This window comes from Panicum virgatum, chromosome 7K (assembly GCF_016808335.1).
Source record: "Panicum virgatum strain AP13 chromosome 7K, P.virgatum_v5, whole genome shotgun sequence".
Classification (NCBI taxonomy): Eukaryota; Viridiplantae; Streptophyta; class Magnoliopsida; order Poales; family Poaceae; genus Panicum; species Panicum virgatum.
The window spans coordinates 41,894,909-41,913,245 of record NC_053142.1 but is presented as its reverse complement, the minus strand read 5'-3'; the positions used below and the strand labels follow the sequence as shown (position 1 = coordinate 41,913,245).

General features: G+C 47.5%; 1 protein-coding gene across 1 annotated transcript; it reads left to right on the top strand.

Annotated features, from left to right (window-relative positions):
• The first annotated feature begins 14,377 nt into the window (after positions 1-14,377).
• On the top strand, positions 14,378-18,333 carry LOC120642705. The gene is made up of 3 exons (XM_039919270.1): positions 14,378-14,723; positions 14,928-17,268; positions 17,412-18,333. Exons 1-3 carry the CDS (start codon positions 14,428-14,430, stop codon positions 17,871-17,873), a joined length of 3,099 nt encoding a protein of 1,032 aa, XP_039775204.1. The 5' UTR covers positions 14,378-14,427; the 3' UTR covers positions 17,874-18,333.
• The last annotated feature ends 4 nt before the right edge of the window (positions 18,334-18,337 follow it).

Genomic DNA, 18,337 nt, shown 5'->3' with positions numbered 1-18,337 from the left:
GCCCCGCCGCCGCCGGAGCTGCGATGGCTGCCCTCCGCCATCTCGCCACCATTTCCTCGCGCCTCAAACCCTCCAGAAGCACCTCCACCCCATCCTCTACCTCTAATGCCCTGCCCCGAGCCCGATTTCGCCGTTCCTCGGCAGGAATCGTGCCCGCAATCGCCGGCCGCCATCAACCCTAACCCGAGCTCCGTCCCCCTCTCATCGATGTCCATCTTCCGGCCTTCCTCCATCCAATCCGAGAGCATAGTGAGCTTCCCTATACCCTACTCCATCTCTCCGACTTGGTTCCCCTTGGGTTCAAGCGCCACCATCGCCGGGAACACATCACGCCGCCACGGCTGCCGTGTCGCCGCCGCCCGCTCGTGGCCCGCCTCCTGGTGATGGGCTCTTCCGTCATGGCCACGCGCACGGGGGCTGCTTGCCTCCGCTGGCACCACCCCCGCCCTTCCTTGCTGCCGCCCTAAGCCCCACCGGCGAGGACGCCGCTGTCGGGCAGCCGCGCCGCGCGTCCTCTGCTTGGGTGCGAGCGTCGCCCGGAGGGCGGCCTGACCGCTCTTGGTGACCGGTTGGACCGGTCTAATCCGGTCTAACCGGTGTAGTGGACCGGTCCAACCGGTTCACTATTCCTTTATGTGTGCTGATATTCCAAAATTCACAGAAATTTGTAAAAAAAAATCCTAAAAAGGAAAAATCAGTTGCTATAGCTTCATAATTTCGTGCTCTATCTGATAGAACCATGTAATAGCTAAATTCCATCCTTTTGTTAGATGGTTTTGCTTGTTCCTGTTTAGAGGTATCTAAATCTTGAATCATTCCTTTGCATTATGGAACTGAGCCTGAACCACTCAAGAACTTTCCTTAGTCTTCTTTGATGGAGACACTTCAGGCTAAAAAGAATTAGCAACCGAAATCTCACCACAGCACTAAACCATTCCTTTGAACCATAGTTTTGGGATGCTGTTTATCGGTCATGCCTATGCTTCTAATTGCGTGTGTTGTATTTCATTGCATCATTTCATGAGTCTCATGCATGTCATATTTTATTCGTATAGACACTGAAACCGAAGTCGCCTACGAGCTGATTGCCGAGCCGGTCTAGGAGCCTTCCGCATGAGAACCGCAGCCAGGAGAAGTTGTTGATCAAGCTCCCGAAGAAGTCACTAACCCTGCTGACCTGCAAGGCAAGTCCCGGAGCATAACCCTTAATTTCAGTATTCAATATTTATTATATATTTATTGTGCATTTAAGTTTCTAGGAGTTGATTGAAAACCTTAGATGCATGGTCTCTAGGTTTCCTCCGTCACTCTACTAGTGTACAGGTCGTTAGTACTGCAATGCTTAATCAGGATTCGGTAGAAGTCGAGTGATTCCTGTCACTCGCGAGTTATAGGTTCTTGTTACTCTTGGCGTTATGGCTTGAGAAAATAAAGGAAAAATGGAGACCGGTCGGAGAGGAATGTGGTTATGGATATGGAAGGTATGGAAAGTGAGTCTCCGCCTGTGTCGATTGAGGACCGTACCGTTGTTGGCACTACTGATCGAGGATTGAACAGTACTAACCACATGCCGGAAGTTGGAGGTAGTCGAAACCGGTAAGCTGTGTACCGCTTTACAACGATACTTTGAATCCCTACCTGCTATGCTGGGCGTGGGAGTTGGCGGGTCTTGGATGGATGCCACCTTCGGGTTCTCTGGGAGTTCACCGTGAGGGGCCCAACACCTGGGTTTTAGCAGGCGCGATTCAGATGTCGTGGTAACGATGGAAACAGTTGATGTGTGTGGCCCGACGGGGTTTACATGTGTCGTGTTGGTTAGGTCTACCTTGCAAGGTTAAATCGAATCGATTCGGCGTGACTCGCGGATATGAGAACATTGATCTCTCTGTCACACCGTAGTAAATGATGGAATTGGGAATGGAAAGTTGAGAATATGAGTTATGGTTGTGGTACTCTGAAAAGATAATGTGATCAACCATGCGTGCTGAAAGCATCTAGGCCCCTAATTCGAGTTTTGGTAATTAATGACAACGGTTTGTGGATTAACGATTTCATTTGAGATAATGGGTATAGGTTGATCCACGATTGAAAGAGATTTGGTTGTGAACGTATGGAGTTTTGGAGATGATGAGCAAAGTTTGGGCTCAAGGCAAAGGTATAAAATAGGGCTTTTGCATTTTACCGGTCACAAGGCGTTTAGTGGATGAAAAGTGACCGGATTTGTTGGATAGATAGCCGTACTATCAAGAGGGGTTGTGTACTCATGCTTGACGGGTCTTTAGTGCCATTTTGCTCAAAATGTCTAGTTGCATGCATGAGGGCTAACGGTGTTTTGAAAAGATTTGAAAAAGACTAAGTTTGAGAGCTGACTGAGTAACGGCGGACAGTCCGCACCCGAGGGGCGGACAGTCCGCGACCGTTCCAGAGAGATTGCAAAGTCCCTGGTGGGCTCGCGGACGATCCGGCCCAGGTGGGCGGACGGTCCGCCACTGTTTTTCAATTTTGTACCAGAAAGGGTGTCTCTCTGGTGTGGGCTTCAAAGTTGAACGGCGGACAGTCCGCCCATGGGGCGCGGACGGTCCGCCGGCTATTCTCAGATTTGTACCAGAGAGGATGTTTCTCTGGTTTGGGCTGAAAAGTTAACTACGGACTGTCCGCTGCTGAGGCGCGGACGGTCCGCAGGCTAATCTCAAAGTTGTTCCAGAGACGATGTTAGTCTCTGGTGGTGAGGAACTCTTAACTGCGGATGGTCCGCCACTAGGGCGCGGACGGTCCGCCAGGGCTTAACGGCTAGTTCTGACACGTATTAAATGCACTCTGACTCACTGGTTTATAACGGCGGACAGTCCGGTTTTTGAACCGCGGACGGTCCGCGATTTCGCAGAAAAGAGTGTAACGGCTAGTTTTTGGAGGGATGTCTATATATACCCATTGCCCGGCCTTTGGAGGGTTCTCTTGGCCATTTGGACAGCATTCTTCACACATTAGAGCTAAGGTATCCCTCTCTCACACACACTTGATTAGAGATTGCATTCTTGAGAGTGTGAGAGCTTCCTAGTGCATTGCATCAAGGTTTTGAGCTTTGTGGCATTAGGGAAACTTCAAGCAAGCATCATCAACTTGTTACTCTTGGGAGTTGCCGCTCCCTAGACGGCTTGGAGAAGTGGATTTCGTGGAGCTCCTCCAAGGAGATTGTTGAGGAGCCCCGATTTCGGTTGTGAGAGGCTTTGTGCTCACCTCACCGGAGTGGTGAAGAGCAACTCTAGTGGAATCGAGGTGTGGAGCGATTCCTTGATTCAAGCCGGCTCAAGATCAAGAGGTTCTTGATAGAGGAGCGGTTGATTCTTGGAATCCACCTCAACGTGGATTAGGGGTGACCGGCAAGTCATCGACACCACGGGATATATTCTTGTGTCAAGCTTGGTTACTTCTCTTGCTCACTTTTATTCTTGTCTTTACTTTGAGCAATTTACTTTACTAGAGCTTGATTTGTGTCTTGTCACCCTAGGTTGCAAACCCATCTAGAGATAGTAATAGCATGACATAGGGCTTTCCGTTGTTACTAATTAAATTTCTCTAGTGTTATTGGTTTTAGTTTTTAAACCGCCTATTCACCCCCCCTCTAGTCGGTGTTCTTGATCCTACACTGTCACACCGTAGTAAATGATGGAATTGGGAATGGAAAGTTGAGAATATGAGTTATGGTTGTGGTACTCTGAAAAGATAATGTGATCAACCATGCGTGCTCTAGATGTTTAGGCAAATCTAGTCGGTATTTGTATAATAAACTTGAGCTAAAATACTGAAAGTAAGGATCCACTATTAGTAGCTTTTCAGCAAAATAACTCCAGAGCCAAACAGCTTTGCATGTCTAGGAGTCGGCTAAGTATATACCATAGTCGGGTAAGACTTGCTGAGTATTAGTATACTCAGGGTTGTTATTGTAACCCCTTTGAGCAGGTTGTGTCTCCGCTGACTTCGAGGAGGTCTGTGCATCCTAGATTGGACAACCACTTCCTCCTGGGTGGACTGTCGAGTGGGTCCCGTCTTCTCCGTGAAGGTCGGGCAGATAAGCATCATATCGGTGGGCAAGATGTGGAGTTCACCTTGTATCGTCGTTTGCTTCTACCGTATTGTATTTGAATCTCCATTTTAAACTTCCGCTGTACGTTTAAAAACACCGTATTTGATCTAACTTATCCATAAAACTCAGTGTTGTAATTTAATTTGGGTTTGGTTGTATGCTTGTGTCACCTGTGCTCGTCTTCGTACGAGTCTACCAGTGCAATTGTGATCCTGGAGTATAGTAGTTTAATCGGGATTTACCCGATAGGCTGTCAGATTACACTGTTTTAAGTGCACAGTAACTTGATTAAGTGTTAAGATGATGGTTAGTGCACTTATGTCGGTTTAATTTGGGCGGATCCGCTACAGCTGGTATCAGAGCTAAATTGCACTGGGGGTGATTACTTGCGTGCTTAATTAAGTTAAGCAACTCTTGCTTTGTAAAACTTTCGGGTTTTTCGAAAAGTTGATGCTAGATGCTCTAAGGAACAGAATAGATAGTTCGTATGCCCTAATTATGTGTTACAAGTTAGGTGGCATCTAAGTATCTATTTTATTCCAGCACTTCCAGCATTTACTTTCCGTTAAACCATAATTTTGTGTACAACTACTATTCTGTAACGACGCATCTACGCTGAGGTAAGCAAGGTAAGCATTCTGGTAGTTCTTAGAATAGCCCACGTGTTTCATACGTGCGCGGGTCCCGTATGATGAGCATACGAGGAGGTGATAAGGCTCAATTCAAACGAGACTGTCGCTATCTGCCGCCGGATATGGAGCGAGGATTTCCTACCGTGTGATTGTAATCACGGTCATCTTGTAAGGCAATGTTACGAGATGTAAACCTGTCATGCGGTTGGCCATGACCGTGACCCTTGGGACACGTCTACCCTTGGATGTCCCGTAAGGCGAGTGTACGGGAAGTGAATACGTTATTATGACGTATGCAGCACTGCCCATTCAGCGTCGAACATTTGGGTGCCATCTCTATAGTGGATGGTAATGTATGTGTGAATATGTGGGAAACTGCATATGCGTTACCCATGTGGCGTAGGACACATGGGGGCCGTTCGTGAGTGCTGGCACGAAGGGTCCAGAAGTGGTTTTATATCTGTCTTTTGTGTTCTGCTGCAGGTAAACTAACCACGTTAAGCGCGTTATGAAATCCTTGATCGTAGGAACGACTAGTATATATATAGGGAGAGTTCGTACGTGTGCCACTAGTCGTCTTCGTATACCATAATTGGTAATTGTTTGGGTTAGAACGATAGAACGTGCATGCATCTTGCATATTCGAGTTGGTTGGTTGCTTCGTAGTTAATAGTTGTGCAACCTTAGGACTATAACTTTGAGGCTAGCCGAGTTACTAACTGGCTGTTCAAATCCGAATAGATGCGGTTTCCAATTGAAGCAAGCCATTTTGTTCTCTTGGTGAACCATATCACGAAGGGAACGTTTCATACTGTGTGTTCATATTAATTATGCACATTCTTTATTTGCATGGATTAGTCCCGATAGCGGAATGGCAAACCAAGGGATGGTGCTTTTGCAGATGGGCAATAACAACACTGCTAACCGTGGAAATAGGGGTCAAGGAGCACAGCCACCACCACCTCCCTCCTTGGCTCAGGCTATTGCGGCCCTTATCGCCGACCGCAATGAGCAGACTGAATTGTTGAGACGACTGGTGCAAAGCAATGCTGACAGAGGCCGACAAGCACCACCAGCAGAAACTGACTATGTCGGTTTTCTATCCACCCAATCACCTTTGTTCCACAAGGCAGATGATCCCCTTGAAGCTGATGCCTGGATTCATACAATTGAGGACAAGTTCAGTATCCTCAATTGCACAGAAATAGACAAGGCCGCCTTTGCAGCACAACAACTGAGAGGCCCAGCGAAGATATGGTGGGTTAATCACCAGGCTCTACTTCCCACTGGTACGCGTTTCACCTGGAATGAGTTCGTGGCAGCTTTTAAAGCCCACCATATCCCTACTAGCTTGATGAGAAGAAAGATGGCAGAATTCCTAGCACTGAAGCAGGGAAGTCAAACTGTTCTTCAATACGCCCAAACTTTCAATCAGTTAGCTCAATATGGTGGTTATCATGTGGATACTGATGAAAAAAAGCAAGATTGTTTTAGGAGGGGACTCAATACAAAGTTTCAGGATAAGCTAGCTCTCACTACTTGTGACAATTTTACTGAGCTAGTTAATAAGGCCATCATTCAGGAAGATGCCACGCTAGCACACAAGGCTGACAAGAAAAGAAAGGCACCTGTGGGGTCCTCTAGCAATGCACCCCAGAGGTACAAGCTGGTTCAGACAGGGATTCAGCAGGCTCCAAACCGCCCTCCACAACAAGATAATTGGGTCGTTAGGCCACCACAGCAACAGCAGCAGTGGGCACCACGTCTTCTACCACCGCAGCAGGGGTAGCGGCATCTAGTGCCACAAGTTACACGCCCCAACAACTACCCCTGTTACAACTGTGGTAATCTGGAGCACTTCGCACGTGACTGCCCTATGCCACCTAGGCAGAATAACTACAAGACTCCCGCATTGGGTCAAGGTTCCAGTCAGCAAGATCAGAAGAAAAAGACCGTACCTGCTAAATCCGGACGGGTGAACTACACCACACTGGAGGATGTTCCTGAGGGTACTCAAGTGATGGCTGGTATGTTTTCCATTGATCACTGCCCTGCTACTGTGTTATTTGATTCTGGAGCATCCCATACCTTTATCAGTGAAGCATGTGTTGCTCGACATCAATTACGAGTAACATACTTAGAAAGACCCTACATTATTCAGACACCGGGCACACGGTTAACTACCGGCAGGGTAGTTCGGAATGTGACTCTTAACTTGGGTGGGAAAAATTTCCCGATCACTCCCATTGTCCTTCCAAGTCAAGGGATAGATGTCACACATGGAATGAGTTGGATGAAAAAGCATGGTGCTATCATTAATACCACTTCTTGCATCATTCGATTAAACTCTTCTACATATGGTCCGATGGATGTTCATCTTTCTCGTTACGAGATCCCAGAAAGTACAGTCTATCATGTGGAAGGGAAACATTTAGAAGGAATTCCTATGGTTTGTGAATACTCCGATGTGTTTTCGGAGGAATTGCCAGGCATGCCTCCAGATCGAGATGTTGAGTTCGTTATTGAATTACAACCTGGTACCGCACCAATATCTCGAAGGCCCTACAGAATGACTCCGAGTTGGCTGAATTGAAAATCCAGTTGCAAGAGCTGCAGGATAAAGGTTTTATCCGACCAAGTACCTCACCTTGGGGTTGTCCGGCTTTGTTTGTAAAGAAGAAGGATCATGGGTTAAGATTATGTGTGGATTATCGACCCTTAAATGCGGTCACAATAAAAAAATAAGTATCCTCTTCCTCGTATTGATCTTCTTTTTGATCAATTAGCTGGTGCTAAGGTATTCTCAAAGATAGATCTTCGATCTGGCTACCATCAAATCAAAATCAGGCCATCTAATATACCAAAAACAACTTTCTCCACTCGTTATGGTCTATATGAGTATTTGGTTATGTCTTTTGGATTAACCAATGCTCTAGCTTACTTCATGTACCTCACGAATTCGGTATTCATGCCGGAGTTAGACAATTTCGTCATGGTATTCATTGATGATATTTTAATCTACTCCAAGAATGAGGAAGAACATGCTCAACACCTTCATGTTGTACTTCAGCATCTCAGAGAGCATCAGCTATATGCCAAATTCAGCAAGTGTGACTTTTGGCTGAAAGAAGTTCCGTTTCTAGGTCATGTCATATCCGCTGAAGGTATTTCTGTTGATCCCAGCAAAGTACAAGATGTACTAGATTGGGAAGCTCCAACTTCAGTTCCTCAAATCCGCAGTTTCCTGGGTTTAGCTGGTTATTATCGTCGGTTCATTCCAGAATTCTCCAGAATAGCTAAACCTATGACTGAGCTTCTGAAGAAGGGTGTCAAGTTCTATTGGAGTAACCAGTGTGAGGAAGCTTTCCAGAAATTGAAAACACTTCTCACTTCGGCTCCAATCTTGGCCCAACCTGATACTGCAAAGCCATTTAATGTCTACTGTGATGCCTCAGGCACAGGACTTGGCTGTGTTCTGATGCAGGAAAATCGGGTGATTGCTTATGCTTCTAGATCACTCAAGCGTCATGAAGAAAATTATCCTACACATGATCTTGAATTAGCAGCTGTAGTCCATGCTCTGAAGATCTGGCGACATTATCTTATCGGTACACTCTGCAATATCTATACAGATCACAAGAGCCTCAAATATCTTTTCACTCAAGCTGATCTGAACATGCATCAAAGATGATGGCTCGAGTTGATTAAAGATTATGAGCTCGAAGTACATTATCATCCTGGCAAGGCAAATATAGTTGCGGATGCACTAAGTCGCAAGGTTCACTGTCATTGTCTTTCGGCTATACCATTAAGTGAGTCTCTCTGTTTTGAAATGGAAAAGTTGAACTTGAGCATTGTACCACATGGCACATTGGCCCATCTAGAACTCACTCCTACTCTTCGTGATCTGATCATCGAAGCACAAAAGAAAGACAAAGGAGTAAAGGAAATTCAGAGAAGAATCTCAGAAGGAGATCCGAAAGTAAATTGTTTCAACCAAGATAGTGAGAATGTACTATGGTTTAAGAGCCGATTAGTGGTGCCTAAAGATTTTGAGCTCAGAAAGCATATTCTTGATGAAGCTCATACCTCACGACTATCCATCCATCCTGGTAGCAACAAAATATATCAAGACCTGAAACAAAAATTTTGGTGGACCCGGATGAAAAGGGAAATAGCCAAATATGTGTCAGAATGCGACATATGCCGGAGAGTCAAAGCTAGTCATCTCAGGCCGGCTGGAACTCTACAGCCTTTAAGTATACCTGAATGGAAATGGGAAGATATCAGCATGGATTTCATAGTAGGTTTACCTCGAACTCAAAAGGGTTATGATTCGATCTGGGTCAATGTAGACCGCCTTACCAAATCAGTAAATTTTCTTCCAGTTAAAACTATCTATCGAGCAAAGAAGTATGCTGAGTTGTACATGGATCACATACTGTGTTTACATGGTGTGCCAAAGACCATCATATTAGATCGAGGGACCCAGTTCGTTGCTCGCTTTTGGGAGCAACTACATGCTTGTTTGGGGACCCATCTTATTCGCAGTTCAGCCTATCATCCTCAAACAGATGGCCAAATGGAGAGAGTAAATCAGATTGTAGAAGATATGCTCCGTGCCTATGTCTTAGCTTACCCCGCAGAAATAGGATGAATGCTTGCCATTAGCTAAATTTTCTTATAACAATAGTTATCAAGAAAGCATCAAAATAGCACAATTTGAAGCACTATATGGTCGTCGATGTCGAACACCTCTGAATTGGTCTGAAGCGGGTGAAAGAACTATCTTTGGACCCGACAAAGTTCAAGAAGCTGAAGAACAAGTCCATCTTATCCAAGAGAACTTGAAGATCGCGCAGTCTCGGCAGAAGAGCTACGCGGATAGAAGGAGTAGTCCACTCGCCTTTGAAGTCGGTGACCATGTCTATTTAAAAGTATCACCTTGGAAAGGCGTGCAAAGGTTTGGAATAAAAAGAAAGTTAGCTCCCCGCTACATTGGTCCATATCCAATTATGGAAAAATGCGGTCCTGTGGCTTACCGATTGGATCTGCCAGCAAATCTCTCTGCAATTCATAACATCTTTCATGTATCACAACTCAGAAAGTGCCTTAGAGTTCCGACTGAAGCTGTTGAAAGTGACTCAATTCAACTAGAGTCTGATCTCACTTATCCTGAGTATCCAATCAAGATTATTGATCGCAAAGATCGAGTTACTCTTCGCAGTACTATAAAGTTCTATATGGTTCAATGGAGCAACCACTCGGAAGATGAGGCTACTTGGGAGCAAGAAGAATTCCTAAGATCCAAGTATCGAGATTTCTTAAACGCTCAACAAGGTACCTTTGCATTTAAATCTCTACACCTTGTGCTTTCTATCGTGCGTGAATCTCGGGACGAGATTCTTTTAAGGGGGAAGGGCTGTAACACCCCTGTGTTAATCGTAACTCTAATTACATGTTTAATCGTTGTTTAGGGCTAAGCGATGTCATTAGCTGGTTAATGACCGTCGTTAGTACTCAACCCTAATCGAACTTTGAGCACTTTTTTCTCCCTAATCCGAGCTCCAAATCAACTTTCGCCCAAAAGTAAAGTTGTAGATCATCTTGTCCTCTACAACTTCTATTTTAGCCGAAATTAGAGTGCCAATATGGAATTTTGTGTTTCGGGCAGTCAAAATCGGCTCAAAAATGTTTGAACACAGTCATTGTGCTCCCCTGTTCTTGCCAGCGCGACAGCGTGCAGAGCAGGCGACGCCACGCGCCGCCGTGCCGGCGAGACCCAGCACCGCTTAAGCTCTCTACTGCCGTTATGATCGCCAAGTCCGATTTCGCCTCCCCGTTCCCTCTTCCTCGCCCGTGCGGAGCACACAGCGGAGCTGAGCAGAGCCCCGCCGCCGCCGGAGCTGCGCTGGCCGCCCTCCGCCGTCTCGCCGCCATTTCCTCGCGCCTCGAACCCTCCAGAAGCTCCTCCACCGCATCCTCTACCTCCAACGCCCTGGCCCAAGCCCGATTTCGCCATTCCTCGACCGGAATCGTGCCCGCAATCGCCAGCCGCCATTAACCCTAACCCGAGCACCGCCCCCCTCTCGTCGATGTCCATCTTCCGGCCTTCCTCCATCCAATCCGAGAGCACAGTGAGCATCCCTATACCCTACTCTATCTCTCTGACTTGGTTCCCCTTGGGTTCAAGCGACACCATCGCCGGGAACACATCGCGCCGCCGCGGTTGCCGTATCGCCGTCACCCGCTCGTGGCCCGCCTCCCTGTGATGGGCTCTTGTGCCATGGCCGCGCGCACGGGGGCCGCTTGCCTCCGCTGGCACCACCCCCGCCCTTCCTTGCCGCCGACGTAAGCCCCGCCGGCGAGAATGCCGCTGTCGGGCTGTCGGGCAGTCGCGCCGCGCGTCCTCTGCTTGGGGGCGAGCGTCGCCCGGAGGGCGGCCTGACCGCTCTTGGTGACCGGTTGGACCAGTCTAATCCGGTCTAACCGGTGTAGTGGACCGGTCCAACCGGTTCACTATTCCTTTATGTGTGCTGATCTTCCAAAATTCACAAAAATTGTAAAAAAAATCCTAAAAAGGAAAAACCAGTTGCTATAGCTTCATAATTTCGTGCTCTATCTGAAAGAACCATGTAATAGCTAAATTCCATCCTTTTGTTAGATGGTTTTGCTTGTTCCTGTTTAGAGGTATCTAAATCTTGAATCATTCCTTTGCATTATGGAGCTGAGCCTGAACCACTCAAGAACTTTCCCTAGTCTTCTTTGATGGAGACACTTCAGGCTAAAAAGAATTAGCAACCGAAATCTCACCACAGCACTAAACCATTACTTTGAACCATAGTTTTGGGATGCTGTTTATCGGTCATGCCTATGCTTCTAATTGCGTGTGTTGCATTTCATTGCATCATTTCATGAGTCTCATGCATGGCATATTTTATTCATATAGACGCTGAAACCGAAGTTGCCTACGAGCTGATTGCCGAGCCGGTCCAGGAGCCTTCCGCAGGAGAACCGCAGCCAGGAGAAGTTGTTGATCAAGCTCCTGAAGAAGTCACTAACTCTGCTGACCTGCAAGGCAAGCCCCGGAGCATAACCCTTAATTTCAGTATTCAATATTTATTATATATTTATTGTGCATTTAAGTTTCTAGGAGTTGATTGAAAACCTTAGATGCATGGTCTCTAGGTTTCCTCCGTCACTCTACTAGTGTACAGGTCGTTAGTACTGCAATGCTTAATCAGGATTCGGTAGAAGTCGAGTGATTCCTGTCACTCGCGAGTTATAGGTTCTTGTTACTCTTGGCGTTATGGCTTGAGAAAAGAAAGGAAAAATGGAGACCGGTCGGAGAGGAATGTGGTTATGGATATGGAAGGTATGGAAAGTGAGTCTCCGCCTGTGTCGATTGAGGACCGTACCGTTGTTGGCACTACTGATCGAGGATTGAACAGTACTAACCACATGCCGGAAGTTGGAGGTAGTCGAAACCGGTAAGCTGTGTACCGCTTTACAACGATACTTTGAATCCCTACCTGCTATGCTGGGCGTGGGAGTTGGCGGGTCTTGGATGGATGCCACCTTCGGGTTCTCTGGGAGTTCACCGTGAGGGGCCCAACACCTGGGTTTTAGCAGGCGCGATTCAGATGTCGTGGTAACGATGGAAACAGTTGATGTGTGTGGCCCGACGGGGTTTACATGTGTCGTGTTGGTTAGGTCTACCTTGCAAGGTTAAATCGAATCGATTCGGCGTGACTCGCGGATATGAGAACATTGATCTCTCTGTCACACCGTAGTAAATGATGGAATTGGGAATGGAAAGTTGAGAATATGAGTTATGGTTGTGGTACTCTGAAAAGATAATGTGATCAACCATGCGTGCTCTAGATGTTCAGGCAAATCTAGTCGGTATTTGTATAATAAACTTGAGCTAAAATACTGAAAGTAAGGATCCACTATTAGTAGCTTTTCAGCAAAATAACTCCAGAGCCAAACAGTTTTGCATGTCTAGGAGTCGGCTAAGTATATACCATAATCGGGTAAGACTTGCTGAGTATTAGTATACTCAGGGTTGTTATTTTAACCCCTTTGAGTAGGTTGTGTCTCCGCTGACTTCGAGGAGGTCTGTGCGTCCTGGATTAGACAACCACTTCCTCCTGGGTGGACTGTCGAGTGGGTCCTGTCTTCTCCGTGAAGGTCGGGCAGATCAGCATCATATCGGTGGGCAAGATGTGGAGTTCACCTTGTATCGTCGTTTGCTTCTACCGTATTGTATTTGAAACTCCGTTTTAAACTTCTGCTGTACGTTTAAAAACACCGTATTTGATCTATCTTATCCTTAAAACTCAGTGTTGTAATTTAATTTGGGTTTGGTTGTATGCTTGTGTCACCTGTGCTCGTCTTCGTACGAGTCTACCAGTGCAATTGTGATCCTGGAGTACAGTAGTTTAATCGGGATTTACCTGACAGCCTATCAGATTACACCGTTTTAAGTGCACAGTAACTTGATTAAGTGTTAAGATGATGGTTAGTGCACTTAAGCCGGTTTAATTTGGGCGGATCCGCTACAAGCTCCTTGCAGATTCTTTTATTTCGGCGCATGCTCAGCTTTGCTGCAGTTCATCAGTAAACCACACGCCTGTAATTAGCATTCTGGTTGTTCTAAGTTTCCTAGCCAGAGTCTAGAGCTTTATAGGTTCATGTAATTGACAATTATTCTTGTTAATGAAAAAAGGATACACATCTCTATTGCGTATCCTTGAAATAAAATTCGTGATTTCTTAATTTTTGTATTGCGTATCCTTGAAAAAAGGATACAGTGCTGGCAAACCAGAACTTGCACGGCGGCAGCAATGGTGGACGTGTTCAGTGATGTAATATAATTCTTCAGCTGAATTTGGAAATCTTCAGACATCGGTGTACATACCATTCTTTAATTGGCTTATTATTTAGGAAAAAATTGTGTACAGCAAGGCCGTAAACTCCGCCCGTACAACCCTGCCTAGATATGTGCCACGTGGAGGAAAGAGCATCCGATAGGATGCGCTGCAAGCGCTCGCTCGTGCCGGCGCATGCACGCTCCGCTCGGCTCGTCCCGTAATGGCGTAATCGCAGCTGCAGCTCAGCTCGGGCGCTTGGCTCACGGACTTGCAATTTTGACGCGAGAGCATGTGCTAGGGCCGGCAGCATCCACACGACGCAAGCACAATCACGTCGTCGCCGGCCGTCACTATGAGTCGCCGGCGGCGGCCGCCGCCGCTACGAGTCAGCATCGCCGGCCGCTGATACGAGTTGCCGCTGTGCAAGGGGAGGGCTGGATGGCAGAGCACGAGGGAGCGGCGCCCCCGGGATATGAAGAAGACGAGAAAGATAGAATTTCTGTTGGATGAAATTTTTTTGTTTTTTTTAATCCAACTCACCCAAGACACTAGAATTCTTGGAGATGCTCTTATATTGTAGATCTTCTCATCAGGGATATAATGGTGCAAATGAATATAAAAATAGATGCTTGATGAGAAAACTATAGTAGTTTAAATAAAATACACTCGGTAAGTGCCTTATCCCGGTCCAACTTGGTGGCCACCTCACCAACCACCGGTGGATCATGACCGAGCAAGTCAATTGGACTTTCAGTTCTGACAACCTGTACTTAACTACTTCTACATACTGCCTGCAGCTGCCGGAAAACCGGTGCAGACTGCTGAGGAGCTCACAATGGCGAGCCCAGCAGCTAGCGGTGTGCGTGGTGGCGACCTTTCTATCCAAATGTCTGTGGCGGCCGCGGACCCTGCCGGTGGCGAATCGCAGCGGAGGGGGAGCGCTACCGGGAAGCCGGAGAAGAGCCTCAACTGCTTCGTGCGCGTTCTTGCCACCATGGAGTTGGTGGGCAACGCTTTGGGAACGCTGGCTTCCCTGTGGGCGTCCTTCGTCTTGATTGGTGGCTACCGCACTTCACTGGAAGGCGTTGACTTCTGGATCGCCACGGTCATGATCTTCATAGAAGCCTTCAGGTGCGCGAATCGATCCACGCAGATAAAGGCAGTACTGCCGTTTCAAGTTTAATTTCTTCGGATTCGTTTCTGTCCACTTCTCCCTCCTCCTCCTTTTCCTTTTGGATCTGCTGCTATATCATCATGTTACTGCTGAATCTGGTTTCTTTTTTCCTTGCCCCGGCCCTTTTGTTTCTCTATCGACCTTTGCTATGCGCATATTAGGGTGTTCACCCGCAACTTCAAGTTGGACAACCTGTCACTGTTCGGGAGCACGAAGGCACTGAGAGGGATAAGTTCATCTTTCGCTCGAATGCTATTTCGACCTCGGGAAGGGAACGAATTGCTGCTGATCATCAGTTGGATTGTCAATGTCATCTTTCATCCTTTCGGGATGTTGGGAGAAATTGGGGCGTTATGTCAGATGGCGGGACTGGCTGTTATGACCAGGACACAGATTATTACAGAGACACCCCGGCTGATGAGACAGCTGCGCAAGAAAAGGCCGTTGCTGCTGTGGGGGGTCCTAATTATCCCATCCGTTGTTGCCGCGATTCTCCCCTTGGATATTCTTGGTGCCGTTACCGTATTCATTATATTCGTGGCATTAGTGCTGCTCAACTTGAGGCTTAAATGTATTACCACCCTAGCAAATCATCGTTGGGGCCAAGTGATACTGCCTTTGCTTAAACTGATTTCAGTCTTATCATTGGCTTTTGGTTTGCTAGGGGCCGAGGAATTTACTGCAGTGGTACTACTATTTGGCAGCCTACAGGGTCCGGCGGTCGCGAATGACCTATTTGGCCGAATAATCATTGACGTGACCATGAACTTTCTCCTCCTTTGGACATTGGTACTTCCATCCCCACGCGACAGCGGCCTTCTTGAAGATGTCATTTTCCTTTCCGTGCTACTGATTGGTAACTTCCAGATCCCAGTAGCTGTCGCGCAAATTGTGCTACCGTCTTTGCGCCTAGTCAGCTTGCACGGCAACGGCCCAAACATGAAGGCATCCGTGGCGGTCTTCTACGTGCTGGCGCTGCTTCAAGGGTCGCTCCATTTTGTTGCCTGCATTTTAGCGCTCTTCTCCTTCTTCCCCCGCAGATCGCTTGTCCGTCGCTCAGATTTCAGAGGCAAGTGGGCAGCAAAGGCTGTCGATCTGTACTACGAGAGTGCCTACATTACACGCATGGAAGCCGGCGTGTTTGCAGAGGACACCATCAGCCTTGCCAGCTTCGCACTCGATTCCCTCACCTCTACTACCCCCAGCTCTACCTCCAGCTCACGTGAAAAGCAGCTTGCCGGGGTTCGTGTCCTTGACGGCCTTCTCCAACGAAGGGACTCCAACTCCAGGCAAGAAATCATCTCGGTGATCACCAGATCCGAGAAAGCAGTGCCCACTCTAATCGGCATGCTTGGGTGGACATTTGAACAGGACAGAGATATCAGGTTATTTGCCGCTAGAGTCACCAAGGAGCTCTCCGGCGACTTCAGAATCGCCAGTATTTCCGGCGCGGTGAAATTGGTATCATCTCTCCTTGATGCTGAGAAACAATCAGCATCTGTAGATAATGAGGGGGGCCGTGCCCGTGATCATGGTCCTGCAGGTCCACTAGGGCCTCAGGCTGATGGTGACAATCATCAAATCGGAGGCAGCACCGGAAATAATAATGGAGATAATAATGTTGCTAATAACCAACCACAAGATGAAGAATCTTCAGGCAATGGAGGGAATGCAAGTAACCGCCGATCTGTGCATGAGCAATCGGAACATCGAGGAGGCAACCATGGAGCGTGGTGCTGGTCTTGGGTATGCCAGTGTTGTCTGCTGATGAAAAAGAAGTGGTCCATTCCAGATGAACGACCCTTGACTTCGTCACTACCCATACTAGGCTTGGAAATACTTGAGAGCCTTGCTTGCGACGCTGATGACTGTGCAGAAATTATCAAAGTCACGAACCTCGTCCCCAAGATTGTAGGTCTCACAAGCTACAGTAGCAGCAACGAAAACAGCACTGATAATGCACTGATGAGCTCTTCGCTGAATTTGCTGAGGAGGCTTGCAACCACCAACGGGAAAGTTGGTGCGAGTCTCCGGCAAGAGCTGTGGGAGAGCCCTTTCTTACTTAGCAACCTCGCATGTATCTTGGAGGACAGCCGGAGCAGCCCCCAAGTATGGAAGCCGGCGATGGATATCATAGCCATTATGTCCTGGGATGAGGTCGCAAGGCAGGAGCTTGGGAGCGCCCAAGTCATTATTCACAAGTTAGTGCATGTATTCATCGTTGGGCAGGATGGGCCAACAAGCTATGATCGGTCAGTGCGAGTGGCTGCAGGGGAAGCACTGACCAATCTTGCAATGGAGAGCCCTGCGAACTGCTTGGCTATATTGGAGGAACGACGACCGGGATATGAACTTGCCAGGGATCTCAAAGGCATGCTTGGCAACGATGAATACAGATGCGTTGCGGCGAGTCTCCTGCAGAATTTGTGCGCGTGGTCTAGGATCAGGGACAGGCTGCGCGGTCCAGGGGCAACCAATCACCTCTCATCTGCCTTGCCAGTGGTAAGTCTTGTACACTACAATATCAGTAAATTTATTTAAGCACGCTACAGTAGAGCACAGTTGTACGTACAGGTGCATACTTGATGTCGTCGACTCGTCTTGATGAGTTAACTGACATTTTCACCGAACCATTACACATGCAGGTGCTAGAAAATATAATGGGTGCAGAGGGAAAACAATTGGAGGCCCTGATCGGCCTCGCTTCAAAAATCTGTTATGTCCTTCCCCCTCAATGCTTTATCCAAGGGCTTGAGCCACGTATCATTGGAGAAACATGCGTTAGAAAGCTGGTTGATACACTCAACTCTAACAAGAGACCGAGTCATGAGTACCCAAGGATGAGAAGAGCTATCGTTGAGATGGTAATATCGGTTTTGGGACGCTACCCTCACTACGCCGTTATCTTTAGAAGAGAAGGGATGATGGATGCACTGTCCAAGGCAGAAACGAGCCCATCCAGAGTGGAAAAGTACAGGGTATTCTTGGGAAACGAAGGAGTGGTTTTGGAGCGTGGCTTGCCTCTGCGCGACCTAGTGACAAGAGCAAGATGGTTAATTGATTCTGCAACTTCGGCTCTAGGTGCTCGACCAAACGACTGTACATGATTTTCCATATCCTTGAGCAGTGTCAGTCCACTGTCGCCATATTCCAGTGCTCGTTGGAGCCCATAGCAAGGAAGCCCTCACAAGGACCAAGCTCCCGGTCGGGTCACTCCGTGGATAGCCTTCCCCACGCGCAAGTGGATCTCTGGTCGTGGATAACCCCGAGTCTTCCCCACGGGCAAGTGGGTCTCTGCCTCTCTGGTGTGCCTCTCCCTGCTGTCTTCACTGTCCAGCTTCCGGCCGAAACGCCACGAGCCTTGTTCACTGTCAAGCATGTGTGTTATTGATGGATTTCCAAAATTTGTTTGGCATGCTGTACAAACTTCAGTTGGGCCTTGGGCGTGCGGTAACCCTAGTTTAGGATTGTCATTTTTATTTTCAAATTAGGGGGACTAAAGTGGAATTAGGTGAAAATTAACAACCGCGCCAGAAGGGAAAAAAAGATCAGCAAACCATCGCAATATTAA

Coding starts and splice junctions, on each gene's coding strand:
- LOC120642705 (XM_039919270.1), top strand. CDS start 14,428: ATGGCGAGCCCAGCAGCTAGCGGTGTGCGTGGTGGCGACCTTTCTATC. Junction 14,724..14,927: donor ATCTTCATAGAAGCCTTCAG/GTGCGCGAATCG, acceptor TGCGCATATTAG/GGTGTTCACCCGCAACTTCA. Junction 17,269..17,411: donor TCTCATCTGCCTTGCCAGTG/GTAAGTCTTGTA, acceptor TTACACATGCAG/GTGCTAGAAAATATAATGGG.